The sequence below is a fragment of the Corylus avellana genome, chromosome ca5 (genome assembly GCF_901000735.1).
Source record: "Corylus avellana chromosome ca5, CavTom2PMs-1.0".
Taxonomy (NCBI): Eukaryota; Viridiplantae; Streptophyta; class Magnoliopsida; order Fagales; family Betulaceae; genus Corylus; species Corylus avellana.
The window spans coordinates 33,831,999-33,856,098 of NC_081545.1; the positions used below are offsets into that span (position 1 = coordinate 33,831,999).

At 35.3% G+C, this 24,100-nt stretch overlaps 1 protein-coding gene and 1 non-coding gene across 2 annotated transcripts; both read right to left on the bottom strand.

The window, feature by feature from the left end:
* Positions 1 to 1,170: 1,170 nt before the first annotated feature.
* Positions 1,171 to 1,309, bottom strand: LOC132183501 (small nucleolar RNA Z247). Its single transcript, XR_009440463.1, has one exon. It is a non-coding gene; the product is annotated as a small nucleolar RNA Z247 (small nucleolar RNA).
* A 6,892-nt stretch (positions 1,310 to 8,201) lies between these two features.
* LOC132181160 (uncharacterized) lies at positions 8,202 to 20,299 on the bottom strand. Its single transcript, XM_059594246.1, has 16 exons — positions 20,250 to 20,299; positions 19,800 to 19,966; positions 18,202 to 18,432; positions 17,709 to 18,023; positions 16,820 to 16,927; positions 15,927 to 16,116; positions 15,506 to 15,768; positions 14,241 to 14,370; positions 13,400 to 13,479; positions 12,862 to 13,110; positions 12,692 to 12,768; positions 10,733 to 10,824; positions 9,690 to 9,772; positions 9,417 to 9,488; positions 8,740 to 8,865; positions 8,202 to 8,519 (listed from the first exon to the last, which is right to left on the bottom strand). Exons 1-16 carry the CDS (start codon positions 20,275 to 20,277, stop codon positions 8,469 to 8,471), a joined length of 2,262 nt encoding a protein of 753 aa, XP_059450229.1. The 5' UTR covers positions 20,278 to 20,299; the 3' UTR covers positions 8,202 to 8,468.
* Positions 20,300 to 24,100: the final 3,801 nt, after the last annotated feature.

Here is a 24,100-nt window from a genome sequence, read left to right on the forward strand (position 1 = left end):
ATAAAATGGGATTGAGAGCTCGAAATTCTCCACCCCAGTCTGATTGGATGGCTTTGATTTTACGCTCAAAAAATTTTTCCACATGTGTTTGGAACTGTAAGAATATAGAAGTAACAGCAGATTTAGCAGCAATAGGAAACAACCACACAAATTTACTGTAATCATCAATAAAACACACATAATACCGATTGCCATTATTAGAATAATAAGGGGAAGGTCCCCATACATCGGTAAAGATTAAATCCAAGGGATAATTTGAAACAGATGGAGAAAGATGAAATGGTAGCTCATGGCTTTTTCCCATTCGACATGCAGCACATAGACCAGAGACTTTATTCTTGAGAATTGCAAGGTGATGAGCGCGAACGACTTGACTAACAATACGGAGGGAGGGATGACCTAGACGACAATGCCAGCGGTCCATGGAAGCACGTTCACCCAAGAAGGCTAACCGAGGTGGAGGAGGACATGAGGGGAACGTGTAGAGGCCATCTTTACTCTGGCCGCGAAGCAGAGTGTTGCCCGTGAGTGAATCCTTAACACAAAAGAAAGAGGGGTGAAATTCAAAATAGACATTATTATCACGAGTGAACTGAGAAACTGACAAAAGGTTCTTTTTAATCTGTGGGACATGAAGAAGATTGGTCAATAAAAATGAAGCATTAGGATAGATTAATTTGGAAGAACCAGTGTTGCTTATAGTCAGATCTTGCCCATTGCCTACATGCAATTGATCTGTGCCGGTGTAGCTATCAGAATAAAGGTTGAGATTTTCATGCTCCGATGTGACATGGTTGGTAGCCCCGGTGTCTGGATACCAGTTGATATCATTGTTGTTCTGAGAGGATGCTGCAGAAAAAGCTTGCATGTTAGGTGAGTTATCCTTTTGAAAAGAATAATCAAACCTGTGGTAACAACTAAGGGCAGTATGGCCAGGTTTGTTGCAAACTTGGCAGACTGGTCGAGAATTGGGACCAATTGATGTGTGTGATGGCCCTCTGCCACGGCCTCTCCCACGGAAACCATGGGATCTGTGAGTGGAATGCTGGCGAAAGGGTGGGGATGGCCCACGGTATGCACCCTTATTTTTATGGGTCAAAGGACGTGCTGTAGCCACGTTTGCTGAGGGAAAAACAGATTCAACAGCACTGGAGTTGTGCTCTAGGCGCATTTCATGAGTCAAAAGGTGCGCATATAAGTCTTCAATGGACATGGGGTCCACACGGGTGGTAACAGAGGTTACAAACGAGTCAAACTCAGTGCCCAAACCAGCAAGTAAAAATGAAACCATCTCAAAATCATTGAGTGGCTGGCCAGCAGAAGCTAGAGTATCAGCAAGAGTTTTGAATTTCTGAAAAAATTCAGAAATGGAGGAGCCTCCTTTCTTGAGTGTAGCAAGTTGATAGTGAACTTGCATGATCCGAGCCCGTGAATGGGAAGAGTACATGCGTTCAAGAGCATGCCAGACTTCACTTGAGGTGGAATAACCAATAACTTGAGAGATAATACTCTCAGTGAGGGTGGACAAGATGGTACTTAGGACCATTTGATCTTGCTGGAGCCAAGTGAGAAAATCTGGGTTGGCAATTGTATCAGGGGAATTCGTAGATGGGGTGGGGTTAGGAATTGTTTGTGTGGGTGAAGGGATGGTGCCTTCGACAAAACCATAGACATTTTGGGGTTTGAGGTAAGTTACCATCTGCCATTGCCACGTGATATAATTTTCACGAGTAAGTTGGGCAGTGACACGATGAGGAAGATTGTTAAACAGAGAGGCAGGGGAAAGGGTAACAGAGGGAGTGACGTTGGTGGAATTGGTGGAGGAAGACATTTTGAGGATCAGAAAAAAAATGACGTGAGTCCTAGAAGGGCTCTGATACCATGTAATGACAAACAATTCTTTTGGAGATAATCTTCTCACTTTATTGATCTACAGCCAGTGTATGTGGTACATTATATACAAGCACGAGAGACACTTTTACAAGGAAATTTCTACTGATTGAAAATCTAATTTATGACAGGAGCGTCATGTTAATTGCTGGAGCGTTTTGTCTTTAATGTTTTCCTTATGAAGGTATATTTGACTAGTGGCTATAACTCATGAATCTCCAGCTGTGTGTGTTTCCTTGTATGATTACTAGAAGCTTCTGGCGCAATAATTGGAGCTGGATATTTCTTTCCAGCTGTATGTTTCCTTGTTGGGTTCTCCTTGAAAGGTGTGGTCTTGAGTGTAGGAGAGGATTGTGGCACAATATCTTCTAGTGTCTTAATAGTGGCACCTAATTTCCTAACATTTTCCACCATTTCCACAAGCTTATCACCATCTCTGATCACTATAAATACCAAGCTTTACATCCCAATTTCACATCCCAATTTCTCTACAAACTAAAGAGAAACTTTCTTGCTACATTACTCCATGGCCAGAGAACTCCAAGCTCGCCATTTCCTTGTCCTTGTTATTTTCTTAAGCTTCTTTTTGCTATTCTCTACCATACAAGCCCGCACTTTGCATGCTCAAACTCATCACCACCATGCCATAGTGAAGCCCTCTGGAAGCCATGGAGATGGAGTAACGGGTTATTATATTACTGAAGTTCTTGGCCACTGGGGAACTAACAATTATGAGCCAATTTTACCCAGAAGAGATCTTGCACATTCAGGTCCAAGCCCCGGGGATAGTCAGTAACTCGTTAATGGTGCATACATTACCGTCCGGACGACCCAAAAACAGAGCATCAAATGTGTCTCAATGCACCTTAGTTGAAATAATTGTTTGTTTAGGAGGAAATTTGAATTACTTGTAGACCAGTATGAATTAATACAAGGTGAAATAAATTATTATGTTCTGGGTCATTGTAATTTAATCCAACATCTCTTGAATAAAGTCTTTGTAATTGCATTTGCTACATACAAATTGTTGTTGAATGGAGTGATGTGGTCGTGCCATGAGAATTTACTTTTTGTGAAGAAGAATTTAAGTTGGTGGTGGAAGAATTTTCAGAATCAGCCATGAATGACGTGAGTCAAGGGGTAAAATACCATAATACAACACAGAATAACGTTCTTGATGATGATGCGGTACGTGGACTGGGAAAGCCCAGTTAGGAAATGGGCCGCAGGAGAACGATTTTGCATATTTTCAAGAAAAAGTATTGTTGGATTTTTCAATCCAAAAAAGATAAATATATATATATATATATGAATAAAGCAATATATATATATATATATATATATATATATAGTCTTTAACATGAGAAGGTTACCCCTACTAGGTGATTGTGCCGCTGTAAGATTGACTACTACTTTACCATTAAAGTCTAATTCAAGTCAGCTACACATTTGACTTGTTTTGATTGGAGAAGGATATATATTTCCCTTTCAAGACGAGCGTTAATATTTTATTTTAAGGTTAAATAAGTTCTTTGGTACCCTTAGTAATTAAGGGTCAATGAAAAACATTATAAAAATAAAAAATAAAAAACACATTGGTCGTGGGTCACAAATAACAATTGTCAATGTTCATAACAGATGGTGGCAAAGAATAATGTTTTGGAAGACTCACGACTTTTCTAATTGACGGGTTCCAAAGTCGAATTAAGGATCATGTGGGTTTCGAATGGATTGACTGAGATGGGAATCGATAAAGCCAAGGCTTTGTGACTGATGAGAGACTTCCAGGATTTGTAAACACCCGGATTAGGGATTTGACGGATAGTCACAATAGAATTTTTAAAGGAGTATTTTTGTCTTCTCAAAAAGTGAAAACAAAAAAATATTCGTCAAATATAATTAACTTGATAACTCTCGAATAACTTATATGGGGCTGTGGCACAAACCTATCTTTTTGTACCCTCCAATGAGATATTGACATTTCAACTTAAAAAAATAAAACAAACACACAAGATCACATCCAAATTTACTAAAAATTAAAAAATCTCACATCACATATATGAATGTGATTTGGTGGATTTGTTTTATTTTCTTAAGTTATACTAATTAAGTTGAGGTGTCAATATCTCATTGGAGAGCACAAAAAGATGTATTTGGACCACAACACCGTAGAAATTTGAAGTCTCTTTCCAAATTTATTAATTTTTTTTTTTTTTTGGAAAATTACAAAGAAAGAGGCATTAAGTGTTTTTATTTGCAAAACAGCAAAAGTAAATAATGCTAAAAGAACTTCTACCACTCAATTAGATTATGAAAAGACCAACTTCAGTCCTAATTTGCATAAACTTCCATTTCTTAAGTTCCAAAATCTAGACTTGACCCCAAAAAACTGTGGCAAATTTACATTTGTTTAATCAAAGACTAACGCCACGTTAATTAATATTCAATAAGTATGATAAATGAATATGAAAATTAACATCAGTACTCTTTACCAAAAATCTTGTTCCGGTAGTCTTAAGCTTTGAAGGGAAGCACTTAGACAGTTAGACCGGATATTAGCCAACACAGAAGGGAAGCACTTGGAAAACTTAAAAATTCTATCATCAAACCCTAGCAAGTAGAGAAGAATTTGGTCAAACAACATCAAACCCTAGCGAATAGAGAAGAATTTGGTGAGACAGCATTTTGGACCGGAATCTAAATTCAACTTATAAGCTGGTCTTGGTTTCTCACTGATTTGAGATAAGCCTCAAGCTTGTCACCCAAGATTCCACCCCCAACACTTGAACCTCTCTCTCTTTGAGTTTCCTTGCATGCTTCGTAACATACTCACCATTCTCATGCGTCTTTGAACCGGGCATGCATTTTTCCACCATTTCCACAACCTTATCACCATCTCTGATCACTATAAATACCAAACTTTACCACCCAATTTCACATCCCAATTTCTCTACAAACTAAAGAGAAAACTTAATTCCCTGCTACATTACTTTATGGCTGGAGAACTCCAAGCTCGTCATTTCCTTGTCCTTGCTATTTTGGTGAGCATCTTTTTTCTATCTTCTACCATACAAGCCCGCTCTCTGCATGCTCAAACTCATTGCCACCATGCCATAATGAATCCCGCTGGAAGCCATGGAGTGACAGGTTATTATATTAGTGAAGTTCATGGCCCTCTGGGAATTAAGAATTCTGATCCAATATTAAACAGAAGGGAACTTTCGGATTCAAACCCAGCTGAGGGAGGTCCAAGCGACGGGGCTAAGCATTAACTCGTTAATGGTGCATACATTACTGTCCGGACGACCCAAAAACAGAGCATAAATGTGTCTCAAGACACCTTAGTTGAAATAATTGTTAATTTAAGAGGAAATTTGATTTACTTGTAGAGTATGAGTTAATACAGATGAAATAAAATTATTATGCTCTGGATCATTGTAATATAATCCAATATCTATTGAATAAAGTCTCTGCAATTTCATTTGCTACTTAGAAATTGTTGTTGAACGGTGTAATGTGCTCCTGCCATGAGAATTATAGATCGATGTTGTTAAATTATTAAACTTACTATTTATTATTAAATTAAACTTTTGGGATATGAGATAATTTAATGTACGTAGAATTTTGTGTTGGAAGAACTCTCAGAATCAGCCATGAATGACGTGAGTCAAGGGGTGAAATACCATAATACAACACAAAATAACGTTCTTGAAGATGATGAGGTACGTGGACTGGGAAAGCCCAGTTAGCTTGTCTCCTCCCGGTTTATAATCCCGCCAAATTGTTTCTTCTTCGTTATAGTTTGATCATAAAGATGAGTGAAAATGTATTAGATCAGAGGACAGAGGGTGATTGGAAAGGATGAATGGTTTGAAAAATATTTCATTTCCTAGATCCTCCCATGATCCCATCCAATGTTTTCTTACTAGTCGTAGTCCATCATTCTTTTGTAGTTTGCTAACATATATATGCTTGCTCTCTCATTTCATTTTGTTTATGTTCCATGCATGAAATGAAGCTTGATCTGTGTCATGACGTCGCCGGAGGACCTTGCTTCTTAGTGTTTACTGTAGAAGATGGAAACGGCGCGGCCAATAATACCAAGTTTTTTTAAAAATTTTATTTATTTTATTTATAAATATATATAATTAAATATAATTTTAAAAAAAATTAATTATATAGACACGTGTCAATTTGTTATTAGTGTTGACGTGTCAGTTTCTATTTCCTTTGTTGCTGTTGCATCATAGAGAGCTGCTGCGAGCCAATGTTTGGTGGGTTGCCTTCCAGCGGATTTATTGTACATCCATGGTTAATCATGCATTATCCAGACCTAAGTAAATAAAGCAGCAAAAATATAATGTGTTTATTTGTTAATGTAGATATGTAGTATATTGTTTTCGATATTTGTTATATGTTTGACGCATTTTATATATTGTTGGGCAGAATCCATTTATTCTTCTATATTTATTTTCCTCAATTTTTGAGTGTCAAAAAGTCTTGGATAATATCCTCCAGGGTGTTAAAAAATAAAATAAAAATTAAAAAAAACTATGATTTATCGGAAATTTGTTTCAAGTATTTGGAATTGAAAAATATTACATGAACTCTCTTTTTTATATTTTTAAGTGCGTACTTTCAAATGTTATAGTAAAAAGCTGACGTGCCAACTGTCATATTAGAATGTAAGAACTTCTGAATTTACCCGTACATTAGTGTGGTATCGCATCTAATTGGTAAACTGTATGTACACACTTTTCCTCATTATCCAAATTTTTTTAAAAAATAAAAAAGAAAAAAGAAAAAAAAAAGGGAGGTGTTGGATAATGTAAAAGTAAATGTCACAATTACCCAATCGGTGCAATTTTTCAGTTCAACCGCTAGTAAAGAAACTCATTACTTGTATCTATATAGGGGTTATAAAATGTGATTTAAGCCACGTGTGGTACAATGAGTCAAGAGAATCCAATAATCAGTAACGAAGAAATGAAACTATCTATAACTAGGTAAAAAGATCTATGTTAAGAGATGGTTCAACTACGAAGTATGAGATTTAACTATTAAAAGTTAGAAAAAAAAAAAAAAAAAAAATCAACGGAAATCTAAAATTAAAGCTAGAAATCTCTTGTAAATTCGAAGGAATTGCAATTCTAATTGCAACCTAAAAATTTTTTAATGGCTTTTTGGCAAAACTAATTGAAATCTTTCCCAGAAAAAAAAAATAAAAAAAAAAAATAACATGAGAAAAGTGAAAAGGCAGTACATTTTGATTTATGCCCACCACCCCAAAAGGGGGAAAAAAAGAGAAAAAGCTAGCTTAAGAGCAAAGTGGGATTTGGGTTTAGGTGAGAATAAATCTTGCATGGGGTTTGAGATGACCGGGTAATGAGTCGGATTAAGATCAGGTGCTTAGGTATTGCACTTTTGCAATAGTCTAATATGAGACGTTTATATTATTCTATCATATCAGCAAAAACACTTAACATTCTTTTTCCACCAATTCTAGAGTGGTTGACTACTCCTTTGACTTCTTAGGATGGCCGAACCACTCTAACAACCATTGAGGTGGTTCATCCACTTTCAAACAGCTAAAAGGGTGGCCGGCCACCTCTAGTAGCAGTGGTGAAAAACTATGAGGCTAGTGATGGTGACATACTTTAGAAAGAAAGAACTTTAAATTTTAATTTTTGACTGACGTGACAAAACCTGAGTTTTTCATTTAAAATGATCTGGGTTACATAGGATTTCAATCCATGTGAGTGAAGGGAGAAAAGGCAGAGCTATAAGTGGCCGGGTTCATTTTCTTGGTTTTTGCATCTAGTCTTTGTTGTTTTTCAATCCAGTTTATACTATCAATTAAATTTAAGTCTTTCAGAGTTATTTCTCTGTTTGCTTATTTGGGGCACTTAGGAATTTTCTCTTCCCTACTTGTTATTTTCTCTCTTCCTGAATTCCCTTTTCTATCTTCAAATCTTAGTTTCTGCTGCTTTTATACGCTGTCAGAACAATCCTAGTTCTGCCCGGCGTCAGTTTTTGAGAGGATTTTGGTGATGGGAGTGAACCTGTCTTGGGATTTGCAAAGAATGATGGATCAGCTTGTTTGAACGAAGGGTGCTTGGTAATCAGCTTGTTTGAGACAATCTTGCCAACAAAGACGAGGTTGGAGGCATTTTTCTGCCTCTATGACCTATGGGGATTATTTTCCATTACCTGAAGATTATTTTTTGGCCGACAATTTAACCCCAACATCAGAAAACACAGAATATTAGAGTTCCAGAGGTGATTTTTCTGCAGAACAAACAGACAACCCGAGTAACAAATTTGAGAATTTACTTTCTCAAACCTTTCATTTTCATTCAAAATCACATTCAATGTTAGATTATAAGTTCAGGTTTCTGGGTTCCCTCTACTCCTAGAGTACATAATGGCTGGCTCCTTCAAATTCAAAGGCCATGGACAGAAGAACCCTTATCCCCGCTCCACAATACAACACCCCTGAAAGATGATACATCAATTTGATATTTATGAAAGGATATCTCAACGCCCCCACCAAATTAGATCTACAAATCAACTCCTCCCTAATCTTCTCCGACTTCTTCGTCATCTTCTTCAGGAGCCTCTCTCAACCACTGCAACCAGAAAACACACATATGAAGATGCAAATATTATATTACAACAAACAAATCAGGTGAAGTCTAAGAGAGGCATGATACATCAATGTTAAGTCTAAGAGAGGCATGATTCATCATCTATGCAGCGTGGCATAGATGATGGCCACGCTGCAAGAACAACTAAATGATTTCTTTTTTCCTTTAGAAAAGAGGAAAGGAGAACGATGAATAGTAATACTTTAATGAATTCTTCCGACTTCTTAACAAAAACTTTATCGAAATCGTCAGCGTCTTTTTTCTCATCATCCCACTTTAGAATAGCATCTTCTTGTATAATTTCTTTGTCATACAGAAGCCACAGTATCTGTAAAAGAACATAACAATGACTTGAATAAGCAGAATAACTACACAAAATACGATCAAAGCAAGACAAAAGCAAAAAGAACTAAGAATGCAAACAATCTCCATAATTTCTAATCACATGGCACCTATTTTGGCCAAGAATACGTTTCAACTCAACCTAACCAACTGTATCTCACAAACCAAAAACCGAGACTATAGCGGGACGCGCTGCCGCTAGAGGAAGAGAGAGGGAGAGCTTATTGGCCGAGAGTGAGAGAATATATATATATATATATATATATATATATATATATATATATATTGATCAACATGCCGCATTGTCAATAGATATTATAGAGGGCAATATTGATGAATTTTTTCTAAAACTTCCTCGAACTATATTGATGTGATGTCATCTTCAGGATGCAAGAACAAGCACAAAATGTGTGTCATGTGAACCAAAATATCATCATAGGGAACCACAACATCAAAGAAAATTATATATTGAAGCGAAGTGCACATCTCATTCTCTTCTGATGAGATCTACATTATAAAGTATAAAGATAAATATACTTGTGAGAACAATGGGGAGAACTCGGTGGTAGATTCCAAACACATTTCTTCAAACTTTAGTATTACTTCAATCTGCAAAGTATGCAAGAAAAATTTATTAAAAAGAATTGACTATGAAATAACGAGACTTATTTTGGTAACCATCAAAACCAAGGGAACTGGGTGCACAATATCTAATTACGTTCTAGAACCAAGTTAATCATATTCATTGTGTAAACATTACTAGTCAAAGAAACGGCAACAATTATCTAAAAGGATTTATCATAAACAGACCTCGGCATCAATGTCAGTCAGGAAAGACTTCAGAAGTTTTTGCCATTGTGTAATTACATTCACGGCATTATTAAACAGTTCACCTGAAAAGTAGATTAAGAAGAAAACCAAATTGTTTATTCCATAGATCAAAAGGCAAGGAAAATAATTTTTATACATAAATGAAATCTGTTACACAGAAAGATATGTATAGCATTAGGAAGTAATGTACAAACAAGATATGCTATCATTGAAACAGGACTGAAACCATGACAAGTTCAGTTGATGTGTATCAACCTTATCCTAGCTGGCCCTGGATAGAGCAAACCCCAATCCAAATCCTCACCAATCCCGCCAAGTCCCTCACAAGACAAGGCAGCCAAATGCAAAATCGGGGTACAACAAAATATGGATGCTGTATTGAATGACATAATATGGATGCGTCAATATATATAGCAAATATGTGAAACAGTAAAAACAAGAAAATAGGTTCTAACATAAAAAGTACAGGGCAACAAACACAGTTTTCTTCAGTGTTGATACTTTTAACAACTTATTTTGGGCCAAAATAAAAGGGGCACAACTAAGGATCGAGATATGTAATGAGCATAGTTTTTAACAGAATAATTTATTTAAAAGTACACGGTAAGATGATAACGCCTTTCAATTCTTATAATATAATAGGATTACTGTAAAGATATCTCAATATATAAACTATTGATGGATGAGGATCTATAAATTATAATTAGGTGTTCAGTCATTCATAAACATAACTCATTATCTTCACACACATACACACACACAGAGAGAAAGAGCAGACTACATAAGTAGTTATGGTATGCAACACAAATAAACAACTTTCGCCAGAAAACGCTTTTTAACTTAAACGCTCTATTTCTCAAATGCAATCTCAAATAGGCTCTTAATCTAATTTAGACATATTCAACAAAATTCAAAAAGCCACTATCACTTTCGAGCTTAAAGAGCTTTTATTTGAAATAAAATAAGAAATGAGAATCCTCTACCTGAATGTATACCAAAACAAGAAAACATAGATAACTTACTAGGTGAGCTATGCGGAGTTTCTAATGACAATTTCATCATTGAATAAAATATAACTCCAGCAGCGTCCGCACATGACTTCGTGCATGTCACCCTGTTAAATAAATGGCCAAAAAAGTTATATGATAAGCAACTAATCCACAAAGAACAAAAGCATTCTAAACTTAACTCAACTCGGCTAAACCTCATACCAACTGAATATATATAAAAGCATTATCCCAGTAAATACATCCAAACATAGCCTAGAGAAAAAAATGCAGAAGAATCATATAAAGTGTGCATTCGGATGGAAATGGGGAAGGGTTTGCAATGCTGATGTAGGACAAATTCCAAAAGTTGTGCGTATAGTACTTATTTCTTCAGCTAGGGTTTTGCAAACAGAAGATTTTAGAGATTGGAATAACTGGTGAAGGAGCTCAGCATTGGCATATTAGATTTCTGAGATCTTCGCAAGATTGGGCGCGTGAATCACTTGACATTGTCTTGGAGCTAATGTATTATATTCCATTTGTTGAAGTGGAAGGATAAAATGTTTTGGAGACATTCTAAGAAAGCAAGATTTGTGATTATGAGACTCATAATGGGGTTTAGCTATTGAATTTCCACCGAAGAGTATTTGGTGTGTCAAGGTACTAACAAAAGCAGAGCATTCTTTGGATAAACACCTGCTTTGGGTAAAATACTGACAGTTGATAACTTGGAAAAAAAGGGTGAGTAGATGCTGCATGTGTAAGAATAATGGTGAGAAGGTACTAGATCATCTCCTCTTACATTGCACTGTATTAAAAGAATTGTGTTTGTTTGCCTTATGTTATTGAATTGTATTGGCTGATGCCTCGGACTGTGATAGAAGTTTTTGCAAGTTGGAAAAGAAGACTCGTTACCATGATGTCAAGTGGACATTTGGAGGTTAAAAAAATAATCACTTTCAATGATGTCAAGTTTAGCAGAAACTTGTCACACCCCTTTTCCATATCAACTGCTAAGCCACACAGTACAATGCTAAACTGTGTTGAACACAAGGACAAAGACCTCCAACCATAGGTTCCATACTACTTTATTTAATGTTATACAAACCAGACAGTAATTGATGGGATTGATCTTATTCCTCTCTTCTCTAACTGGGTGATGCAACATTTGTAGGCCTACTCTTTGGCTGGTCATCGATCTGTGGCTTCTGAGCATGATTCTCAGATCTGCCTTTTACATTATACCTATCAACACTGTTTGAGTCGATTACCAATTCCTTTAGAGTAATGCTAGAAGGAAGACTATGTATCCTCCCAAATGTGATGTGGCTTTTAAAATCACCATTAAATTTGATGATTATTATTAGATTTTGATCTATTGGTAATTTTAAAAGCCACGTCGTATTTGGGAGGACACAATAAAGAGTCTAGTCTTCCTTCTAGCATTACTCATTCCTTTATAACCTTGAACATTGCAACACAATAATACAAACACTTCTTTTCAAAGTACCAAGTGTGAAACTCACCAAATGGATAAGAAAATGGACAAGAAGAGGAGAGGAAGGGGAGTGAATAGTTTGTGGAGTACGTTAGGAATATATAAGCTAGTAGCTAAACCAAACCAAGTCAAAGAAACTTTGTGGGCAGGTTACAAACATCATCAAAGTATGTCATCATTTTTGGCATAAAAAATTAAATATTCAAACGCATATTCCATTTTTTCCAGATACATAATATTTGTCCAAAAAGTCTTTGTCCAATGAGCCATAGCTCAAATGGCTCCTCTCCCCCATGAAGGAACAGGAAGGAGGTTAAGGCTGTGGGTTCAAGTGCTATTAGGTATGTGACTACCAATTAAAAAAAAAACAGAAATAGGAAAAGAAAAATTAAATATAATGAAACACAATAGTAGAGGCACAATTACGCAAACAACGGAGTGAATTGAAGCAGTTTAAAAGTGTAGATACAAAAAAAAAAAAAAAAAGAACATACCGAAATGTTCTCTGTTCAGAGATTGCGTTCTCTTCTTTAATATTTTCACACACAAACCGTAGAAAAGCTTCTTCAACCTGCAAATGATAATGGCTGAATAAATGTTCATTCTCTGCAAATGTGTATCCACTAACATCATCATTTCTGGTTTGACATTATTTTTTTATCACCTCCGACTCAAAGGATTCATCTCTGGAATCCTCATTAACATCATCATCTGAATCGATATAGTCAGGTTTCAACTCTCCCGCAGTTGGGAGAACACTGCCATCATGGGTTAACAACTCCAGATCATCGTCAGTAGTTTGCATTGCCTCAGCAAGCTTATCTGCAGGAATTGGTGCAATTGAATGTCTCCATTCTTCTTCATGGCTTCCTTCACATACTGACCAAACATATCCAACCCCACCTGTACCAAGCTGATCAATAATAGTAACTGGTATAAGAGTCAATGACATATTAGTTAATGATCTCAAACATTGATTTGTTCTTTCTTTCTTCCCAGTTTTATTTTATAACCAAAAATAAACCCAAAAAAGAAGAAGAAGAAGAAGAAGAAGAAGAAGAAGAAATAAATGTTCATTAGCAGTTTTTTTGTTTGCCAGTTACTGAAAAATCTGCCACATATGTGACAGAAATAAGCCTGGACATTTAACTCTATCAGGCTAGTGTATCCTGAGCATATACCAAAAGAAAATGCCAGCTAACCTCATAAGTAGGCCAACTTTGTTTCTCCAATAATTGGGATGTCATCGCCTCTTTTGACCCTTCCAATGTACTTGTGATTGCTGCATATAAAAAAACTTATAATAACTGCACAACAGCACTTCAAAAAGTTACATACATCTTAACTGTCAAGAACTAGTATAAGGCAGAAGAATTGTAAGGCATTAAACAATACAGCTAAGAAAGCATCAGTATAAAGACACTCTGGCTCACCTACCGTAACACATATGATGTCTAAAACTTCATTTGCAATTTGTTAGCAGCAAAGAAATAAGTATGGCTCTAATACTTCAGTCTTTGGAAAACACAATCCATACAAACACACAAATATATTTATATGTGTGTAAACATGCATAGATAAACTTTGATAGGACAGCACCCTATAAAGTTTAATGGGATCTCACCCATTTTCGCTTTCAATGGTGAGATGTTTTACAAATCCGAATCATTCAAAAACCTACAAAATATGAAGGTGGATAGCTTTCAAATTTTGCTTAAATTAATGAAGTAAAATGATTGATATCTTTACTTATATTTGAACAGTGATTACCATTACATGCATGTATGCGTCGAAAAATAAGGTTCACACCAAAAATTCTGTTCTTTCCATACAAATTCTTAATTCCTCATCACTTCAAGGCACCCCCACTTTAAGGAAGCTTAACAGGCTTATATTATCTAAGAATTATTATCAGTAAACTTGATCTCCTGCCCATATCATGGTTAGATCAAGGCTATACGCTTCCAAAAACAATTAATCTAACTGTAACTTAACTAAACAAGCCAGAAAAGTAGGAAAAAGATGGGATCCAGTAGAAGTTACATAAAATTTTTGCAACCCCACTGCTATCGTCAGCATACTCCAGCTCCTCATCACTATCCTGCTTAGTTGGTTGTGGATGCAATGATACCTTTGAGTATGAAGGAACAACAAATTGTTGCCCTATTACAACCTGGAGGAAAAGAAATTTCAAAACACCGTACAAACTACATATAGTCATAAATCACAAAAGGGTCATAACTTTCAATATTCGTACCTTGCAATTATTATTTTTCAAAAAAGAAAGATGAATTTGAAAAGACACAAATAATATATATATACCAAAACTTAATGAAGCAGATAGGAAATTTAATTAAATAAGTTGGTTCAAAATTGGCCGAGCAGGTGGATTTTACAGCTAAAAAGGGGTGGCACCACTTTGGAGTCATGTGCGCCCCAAAAGCAGATGTCCTAATTAAGTTTTGCTTCTTCACTTCTTTATATGTGTTTACTGTAAATCGTAGTCTTGATTACCCTCCTTTCTTCCGGACTCCGGAGAGAGTGCCCACCTTAAATTAGCTTTCATCCAACAAAGACTTAACAACGAAAATGTATGAAGAAGGATAAAAACACACAGCCGCATTCTTAGCGATCAAGGTAATATAGAAGAAGAAAGCAGAAGCTTAACAAAAAATTAGAGCTTAAGAGTCTTCAGCTTAATTTCATAACCAAGAACATCTCTACCAATCATTCCATATCGGTGGATACCCAATGTCAGAACCCTATAAGTAGATCAACAGTCTTGGTTACATTACACCATTTTTTTTATGAGTAATTTCATTATTATTAGCGCAAAGGGGTGCAACCCTAGTACACGAGAACCCCAAATCCTTTTTCTTTTTGTTTTTTGTTTTTTTTTTTATAAGTACAAGAGAACCCCAAATCTGAAGAAAAATAAGAACAAAAATTCGAAAAACCTGAGAAACTAGAAATATGCACTTACGAAATTCTACATTCATACAAATATGCTGTCAATCAAGTAGATTTCCAATCCCATAACAATATTACTATATCCGTTTCCAATGAATTTATTCCCTCACGATAAAAATTTTAGTCTAACATATGGACTTGTAATCAGTAAACATCTTGTTGCCATGTCGTTTGGGAACCAACCCAACAGTAAGATGAACAGGAGAAGAATAATAATTTTTTTGATAAGTAATGGAAGTTTTATTAAAAAGCGTAAGGCGCCCCTAAGTACACAGGAAGCAGAAGAAGAATAATTTAGCAGTTCAAACAAGGTATAGCAGAGATATAGAGACACATACCTTAAAAGATAAAACCACGCCAGGTTCCAAAACTGCTCCTGACTTCATAACCACTCCATCACATACTATTGCATGCATTATCTTGCAGTCATCTTCAATAATGACATTATCCCATATATAGGAACCTTCTATTGAAACATTTGATCCTATAGTACAACCTTCCCCAACAACTGAATTTGAAATCTTAGTGTTGCTCTCAATCTTGGTACCATTTCCAATAACAGTAAAAGGACCAATTTCTGCATAACGAGATTGCACTACTTCTGGTATAAAAAAAAATTAAAATTAAAAATTAAAAATTAAAAAAAAAAAAAAAAAAAAAAAAACCCAAAGTTTATTAAATCGTGTTTAATGGAGAAATAACAACAGAATATGTAACCAACTACATAGATTATTGACCAATTAGATCTTTGATCAGTACCCGATGCTCGATACATCCCCTGTCTTTCAAGTTTGGTGGCAGAGTTCCCAAAGAACTTAACATCTGGCACAAATGGGTATGTCCTCCTTTGGATTATGTCCTTACTAATAGTGTCATAGCTTCGGAAGTTATCAATTCTAGCCGCATAACTTGAGTGAATTTCATGAGTGAAGATTTTGTAGTCCATAATCTGATAGAAAATATGGATATCTTAGAAGTGTGAAATGAAAAACACTAAAACCAACAGAAAATGTCTAAATATTGGAACATACTATCAACAAGAGGGAAGCAAAAATAAGCCAATGAAATGTTATTCATTGTACATGAGCATACTAAATGTTTTGACTTCTTTTAAATGTGCCAAAATGGAAAGAGATGTCTTAATAACATAACTAGATACTAAGAAAAAAAATAATGAAAAAAATCTGAGATGCTTAAACATTGCAGAAAAATGAAAATTTATGATTCTGCAAAGGAAACTTTTTTACTCAATTAATGAAACGACATCTATAATCATGCATGCATAAAAGAGTGTATGTATTTTTTTCATTGGGTGCACAGAAGGAATGTAGAACACATCCATTCTGTTAACCACCCTCCTATCAAAGATATCTACACAAGTTTGTGACAAATGCTGAGATATTAGTAACATTTCTATCTACATTTTCTAATCAAATAAGGTTCAATTTACACTTAGAAAACATACTTAGAAACTAATACAGGGAGATATCAGTTGGCAGGGGGATCCATCATCTTATTATGTCTCTGTGTCTTTGCAACACACATATGTAAATGTGTAGAAGAGGGCGCTTGTCAGCGTACCAGCAGATTATTTGCACATGAAAGTAACTAAATTTAGCTTACAGAAGAGATGTATAATGAGTTACGCATACATCATCAACAAGCAAGGCCTTGACAAAATGGCGTCGTAGATGTTGATAATCAAAATTGTCAGTAAAAAGGCTAAGCACTTCTGGCGAGCAGATGTCAATATAGCAATCCTACAGAGAATAAATTAATAATTTAGCATAAATTTGTATCACAGGTCTCCTTAGAGAAGAGACATATAAATGAAGAGAAAACTAAAAATAATTTCAGATAGAATGCCAACGCATCTACTGACAACAAACTGAAGCAGCCACAGCATGGAGTGTAAATGCAGATTTAGCCAGTAACAATAGTATATTGCCTTCTTATGCTTGGCACACACACAGAGCACTAAAAGCAACCATCCATTCCTCAAAAACAGTGCCCAAAGAAAAGGGTTAGGGAGGTGGTGAGACATAAGCGAGAATGGGTCCTTTAAAGTACAAGAAGCAGCCCATGCGCATTAACTGCCTCAGCGATTTCAGAAAATCTTGGACTGAGACAACGGCGAGGCATGAATACCATCACTATATAAGGACAAAGAAACACTTTAGATACCTTCTTAGAAAATTGTACCAGGCAAGCATTATAATGTCAAGTAATATTGGCTATCAAAGCGAATCAAAACTCAAGCAATTTCCTTATTATCGAATTGAGTAAATCCACTGCAGTGTTTCATATCCTTCATCACTCTACAATAAATTTTGGTCATTGTCATGATAAAAATAACTTCTTAGAGAAACACCTATTGTAAGAAGACAAATTAGCACTAGTTTGAAGACCAAAACAAAAGCCACAGGGAGGAGGAATTTACCACTAATAGATTACTACGAAAGCTGAAAATAAATCTTATTTTTATAAGGTACTCTGAAAATAAAACTAAAAGATTTTGAGGGAAAGATTCAAGAAATAAACCTGTGCATCGTTGTGTAAAGAAATTGATGGATTGTCAGTGAGCAGCAACTTATCAAGACATATCACGCCTTTTGAATACTCTGCCTTCTCCTCATAATATAAAAGCTGCTTAGTATTAGGATCTATTGCCAAAAACAGCTCGTCAGTACCAAGTCGAGATTGGCGAGTAATTGGAGAAGGCTTTGACGGTCTAATAACCATGGTCATTACAGCATTACTATCTTTCTTCTTTCTCTCCTTATGTTCTTTAAGCACCTGTGTAAGTGACATGTTGCTCACAGCATCTCCGCTAATAAGGACGAAATCTCCATTTATCTTCAAAAGCCACAGAAGATGATAACTTCATTACACTATGAAACAGCAAGTTCTAAATGCAAGCATAGGTGGAACTACATTCATTAAGAACAAATAATTAAAACTGATTGGAACGAAGGAAATTCCAACTTCTCATAAGGACAGAAATATAAGATAGGAAATTGAGACATGGACATACCACATTGCGCTCATAAATTACGCGCAAAGCATCACCAGCACTGATAGAATTGTGGGACACTATCGTCGTGACCGAGAAGTTTGGATGAGAAAACCACTCAGAACTCTCCAAATAATCAATCACTTGCTTGGAATGAGCACAGCAAAAGACAATAACCTCTTCAACACCAGCAGATTCAAGCCATGCTAAGGTGTAATTTATCATCGGGACATTTACTACTGGTAATAATACCTTCAACACCAAAAAACTTACATAAGTGCAAGAATTGGCATCAAAAGAACAAAAAAATCTTTTTGCAAGACATACGAATTAAACAAAATAAAAAAAAAATAAAAAGTAACACTAAATATTGAAACATCTCAATATGCAAGTAACACAAGCGGTCATCAAAAACGTCCAAATTTTAAGAATGTATTTTTATTTCATATTTTGTCTAAATATTCTTCTCTACGCATTCTTGTGCAAGAAAATAAAGAAATAAATAAGTGAACCTCCTATAGCAGCGAAAATGGAGGGACAAATACTTATATTTTTTTTAGGAAAATTATATATAAACTCCTTAGGTCAATGCGCTTTTATTAAAAACTCCCTGGGTATTTTTTTTTGGAAATTTAGTCCTTGGGTCACTCGAAACTACTAGAAAACTCCCTACCGTCAATTTTTGTTAACTGCCGTTAGTCCACTCAAAACTCCCTGTTTTATCTTATTAAAATATTAATTTTTTATTAATTTAATTTACAAAATTAAATCTTAAAAAATAAAAATAAAAATTGAAGGATGGCCCGCCACCGCAAGCCACCCCATGGGTGGTTTGGGGTGGCCTGCGAAACCACCTGGGGGTGGCTGCAAGCCACCCCAGGGGTGGGCAAACCACCCCTGGGGTGGCCGTAAGCCACCCCATAGGGGTTGGGAGGGTGGCACCGCCACCCCTGGCCAAAAAAATTTTAATTTTTTAAATTAAATTAAATTAAAACAAAAATTAATATTTTAATCAGATAAAACGGAGAATTTTGAGTGGCCCTAATGGGTGTTAAAAAAATTGACGGTAGGGAGTTTATTGTAGTTTCCGATCCCAATGATTAAATTTTCGAAAAAAAACACCTAAGGAGTTTTTAATAAAAGTGCGTTGAACTAAGGAGTTTATATATAATTTCCTTTTTTTTTTTAATCACATAGCTCCGTTAAACAAAGAACTATCCCATTCAAGCATGAAATAGCAAAAGAAAAAAGATTATAAAATCCAAAAGCCCCCAAGCCCTTTTCTTCTTCGACACCAAAAAGCAACAAACGGGGCACAAAGAAGCCAAATTTATCAAATGAATACACAAACTTCATCTTAAAACAATTTTCAACCGAATTTTCTCTCTTCGTAATCACGTTAAATTAGCCTACAAGGAAAATTTATGAAGAATACAAATATTCCAAGCAATGTACATGGATAGCATAATTCAACATCCTACATAGATTCATATGCACCTATATCTATGCACACATGCGTGCGTTCATACATTCATTCGTATAAAACATAGATACCAACATCATATACGTACGTACGCACGTAGATACACACAATCGAGAGAGAGAGAAAGAGACATTACTTTGGGGCGTTCGAGGGTGATGGGACGGAACTTGGTGGCGAAGCTATCAGCCAAGAGGATGGCCTGCAAGGGTACGCGTGTCAGTTCCTCAGGGTCCTCGGAAACCCTATTTGCACCCTTTCTCTGTACACCCATTGCTACTCCTTCTTCACCCTCCTTAAGAAACTCTGGAAATCAAAGATACAGTAATTCCACAGATATCAATTAAAATCAGACAGAATTGAAAGAGAAAACAGAAAAGATATATTGGATGATTAGCCTAGGGCACTTATTTTAGAAATCACAAATTCTTTTTTTTTTTTTTTTTTAACATGTCCACAAAAAAAAAAAAGGCCCAATTTCAATTGTGAGCTAATGAATTGCGATTTCTAAAGGCCCAATTTCAAATCAAAATTTCTAATAAAAAGTTAAAAACCGAGAATTGGAACTAAGAAAAACTTTAATTAAAACCCTGTGTAGTAGAGACTGACGGCCTCATAATGTGAAGCAGAACACTGCGATTGTTTTGGGCTTGGCTCATCTACGGTCACAAATATTTCCATTCACCAATAAGGGCTTACCTTGTGAGCTTGGCAAAATTGGAAGGAGTATTTAGTAAATTCTTAGATAATAACTTTTATAAGGTTTTGACATAAATTAAGACATTTGTGTCCTTCAATGAGGGCTTGACAAATCAATCGTGGAACACCTTAAGCAAAATAAGAAAAAACACCTGATTTTTATATTCATATTACTCATATGGGTTAAAAGTAAAAAACCTAAAAAATTTATTTCCCACTTTTTCTATTCGTCTACACAAACCTTCTGCTGTCACCTTCATCGGCCACAATTTCAGACAACCACGACACCGCCCACGGCACTCCTCCACACTGGTAATATATATATAACCAAGAGCAAAGCATATTGCAAAAAAATAATAATAATAATTCTTTGAATACAAGCGGCATTTGGGCTTGTCGATGTGGTATGCTCTAGTCGGCGTCATCTCCAGCGTGGTCTGGGTTGGTCGGCGGTGAGATCTGGTGGTTGGTGGTGGGTATAGGTAGGATGAATAGGAAAAGTTTATTCTCAAGATCTTTAATTTTAACGCAAATGACTATATGAGGTATTGATGAATAAAATTCATTGGAGGGTACAAAAGTTTTGGTTTGTGTCAAGACCTTATAAAAGTTATTCTCAAATTCTTATATGATTGTCATATAATTGGGATAGCGTAATCGCAAAAATCAACTTTTGAATTTGTTTTTTTACAATATATCGCTAATCCAAAGGTTGTTTTTTACTATTACGTCATCACAGTTATATAATAATTGTGTTTAAAAAAAATTATATAATAATCATACAACAGTCTATTAAATAATATTTCTTAATTTTAATATAAGTTCTACAAAGCAAAATGTGTGTGAAGATTAGGGTTGTGCTTATAATAGAAAACCAATCTTCCAATCCCTTGACGATCTAGTTCTGATCCTTTCGGTCGGCTTTCAAGTTTCAAGAATGGGACTCTAAAGTTGGAAGGCCTTTATGCATTCCAACATAAGACGGATAAAACATTTGAAGTCTAAGGGTCTATTTGGAACAAATTTCTAAAATCATTTTTGCTCTTTAAACGCTGAAAAATCCTCTCAAAGGAAAAAAATCATTCATGGAGGTTTTACCCTTAATGCTCTCCATCTCTCAATTCAAGTGAAAAACCTATGCTGTGATAATCTCAAAAGCCTGGAGTCATAAATCAAGTCTCAAGGAAGAAAACTTGTCACCAGCTCTTGGAAATTTCTTCAAAATCAACTTTGGTTGTTGTTGTTGTCCCTATCAATGATGGATCTCAACCCTCCCTAATGTCCTTCACTTCTTTTTCTTTGTGTTGCTTTATATATTCTTTCGTTGTATGTTGATTTCATTTTTTTCTCTTTTGTTGCACCAGTTGCTCAAAAAAATTTGTGATAATCAATTAATCATAACATGGAGTTCAAGTCGAATGATTGAGTACCAACATGTTTCATGCATCCACGACATGGCGTGCATCATGTTAATTATTGTGTAAATTTGAGTTTTATAGAGAAAAGTTAGTTTCCTTTTTCTAAAATAAATAAATAAATTGATTCTCAAATGATGTGTTACCATCCCACTACTTTACATCTCTATTTACTAAAATAATAGATCACATGCAATGGTGACACAATATTTGAGCACCAAATTTAAAAATAAATAAATTAAAAATTAAAAATTAAAAATAAAGAAGAAGATCGAAACCGAGTATTTTTTAGTTTTATATGACCCCATTAAGTAGATCTTAAAAGGGGTAAATAGATTCTTCGCACTTCCCTGGTGTGTGTAGCATAAATTTGCATGTGTCGAATACCACCATTGACTATATATATTATGGTATATTTTTTGTTTGAAAAATAAACTATATACTAGACAAGTATTTACATTTTATCCGTCAAAACTGATGTCATATTGTCGTGTGGTCCCCCGTAGCATTGGTTGAAATTGAATTTTTGGTTGGAAGACCACACTACTCAATTTTGGTGGATAAAATGAGATACTTGTCTAGTATATATAATTTCTCTTTTGTTTTGTTTTGTTTTTGTTTTTGTTTTTTGTTTTATATATATATATATATAATCTCTTCTCATTCCATCAAAAATTCAAAGCGTAAAGCTATTATATTACAAAGCATAAAACTCTTACATCACATAGCATAAAACTCTTAAAAACATAGGAAAAAACTATGTGGTTGCAAAGTAAGGCTATAAGGAGGACTAGAGTCTTCCTAGAGTCCTCCCAAATATGACGTGGCTTTTAAAATTACCATTGAATTTGAAATGATCATTATTGAATTTTAATCTATTTGTGATTTTAAAAGTCACATTACATTTGAGATAACTCTAGGAAGACTATAATCCTCCTTATATCTTTACTCGTGGTTACAAAGTCGTAAATACATCGAAAAATCTAACAATCAAATCGTATCCATGACTTCCAATCAAACCCATGTACAAACTTCATTTATCGCATAAATCTGTTCCTAGCAGACTAGATCTAAGACATGGGTAGATCATATCCTTACAATAAAAGTTTTTATTTAACAGGCCATAAGAGATAAGTCCTCAACCCAAAAATTATTCGTTATCAACTCGAAAGCCAGAACAACATTAACAAACAATAAAAAAATCACAAACAGCAGTGGCAGGCTCACACAAAAGCGCGTGAGATTCACGCGATCCACGCTCTGGCACATTCGAACCACAACCGTCGCATGCCGACCGGAGGGAAAACGTATGTTGTCTACAGGACTCATTGGTACCGGGGAAGAAGGTGTAATGACACATATAGGACTTGGACAGGCGGAGAAAATGTAGATCTGCTTCGGAAAAAGCGAATCTAAGAACCCTTGTAGAAACCGACAAAGCCAAAAGATCTGGGTGGAGTAGACGGCCAAAGCAGTTGAGGAGGTTGGACACTGCTGCTAGAGTCTAAGCAAAATCTAAAACAAAAAAAGGAAAAAGGGGAAGGGAGGAAGGATGGAAGAAATCATCATTCTTCCCTTTTGGATTGCATTAGAAGGGGGCTAGGGTTTCTTGTTTCTAGGGTTCCCCTTCTCTTTTGTTAGTCGAAGAAAGATAAAGGAGAATATCAAAGATTATAACTTAACTTAATTACCCCAACCCTAATAAAAATAATATAGTAGGAAGCAGGTGGACAAAGATTAATGGTCATGATAATTAGATGTAACGCAAGCAAGTTCATTTTTTTTTTTAACGATATCTCTTCATTGATATAACAATTAAATTGGAAAAAATGGTCTCTTAGTACAATGCCAAATATATAATTTGGAATCTCCTCAATCTATGACATACACAATAAATTCCATTTTTTTTTTTTGTTTTTTTAAGATCTTTCATATTCATTCATTGAAAACAGATTAAGAGCATAAATCTCTTACATCAGAGAGCAATGTAAAATTTGAATGCAATGTAAAAATAATGTTATTTAATATTAATTAAAAGAGTTTAACTTATATCAGGATGAGCCTTAAAACCCTATTTTTACAGTTTCTAATCAATAATTGATACATAAGCAAAAACATAAAAAGTGCACAAAAATAACTTGGACCAAAATACACTAAATTTTAGGGTGATAAAATCCCTAAAGGGTTAACTTTCCACCTCTAGATTTTAGTTTTGAATCAAAAAACGAGTTTTGAAGCATTAGAAACGGGTTTTTGGGCATTAGAAACGGGTTTTAAAGCAGGTCACATCCGACTGGGTTTGAGACGTTCACCGCCGGCTAGACTC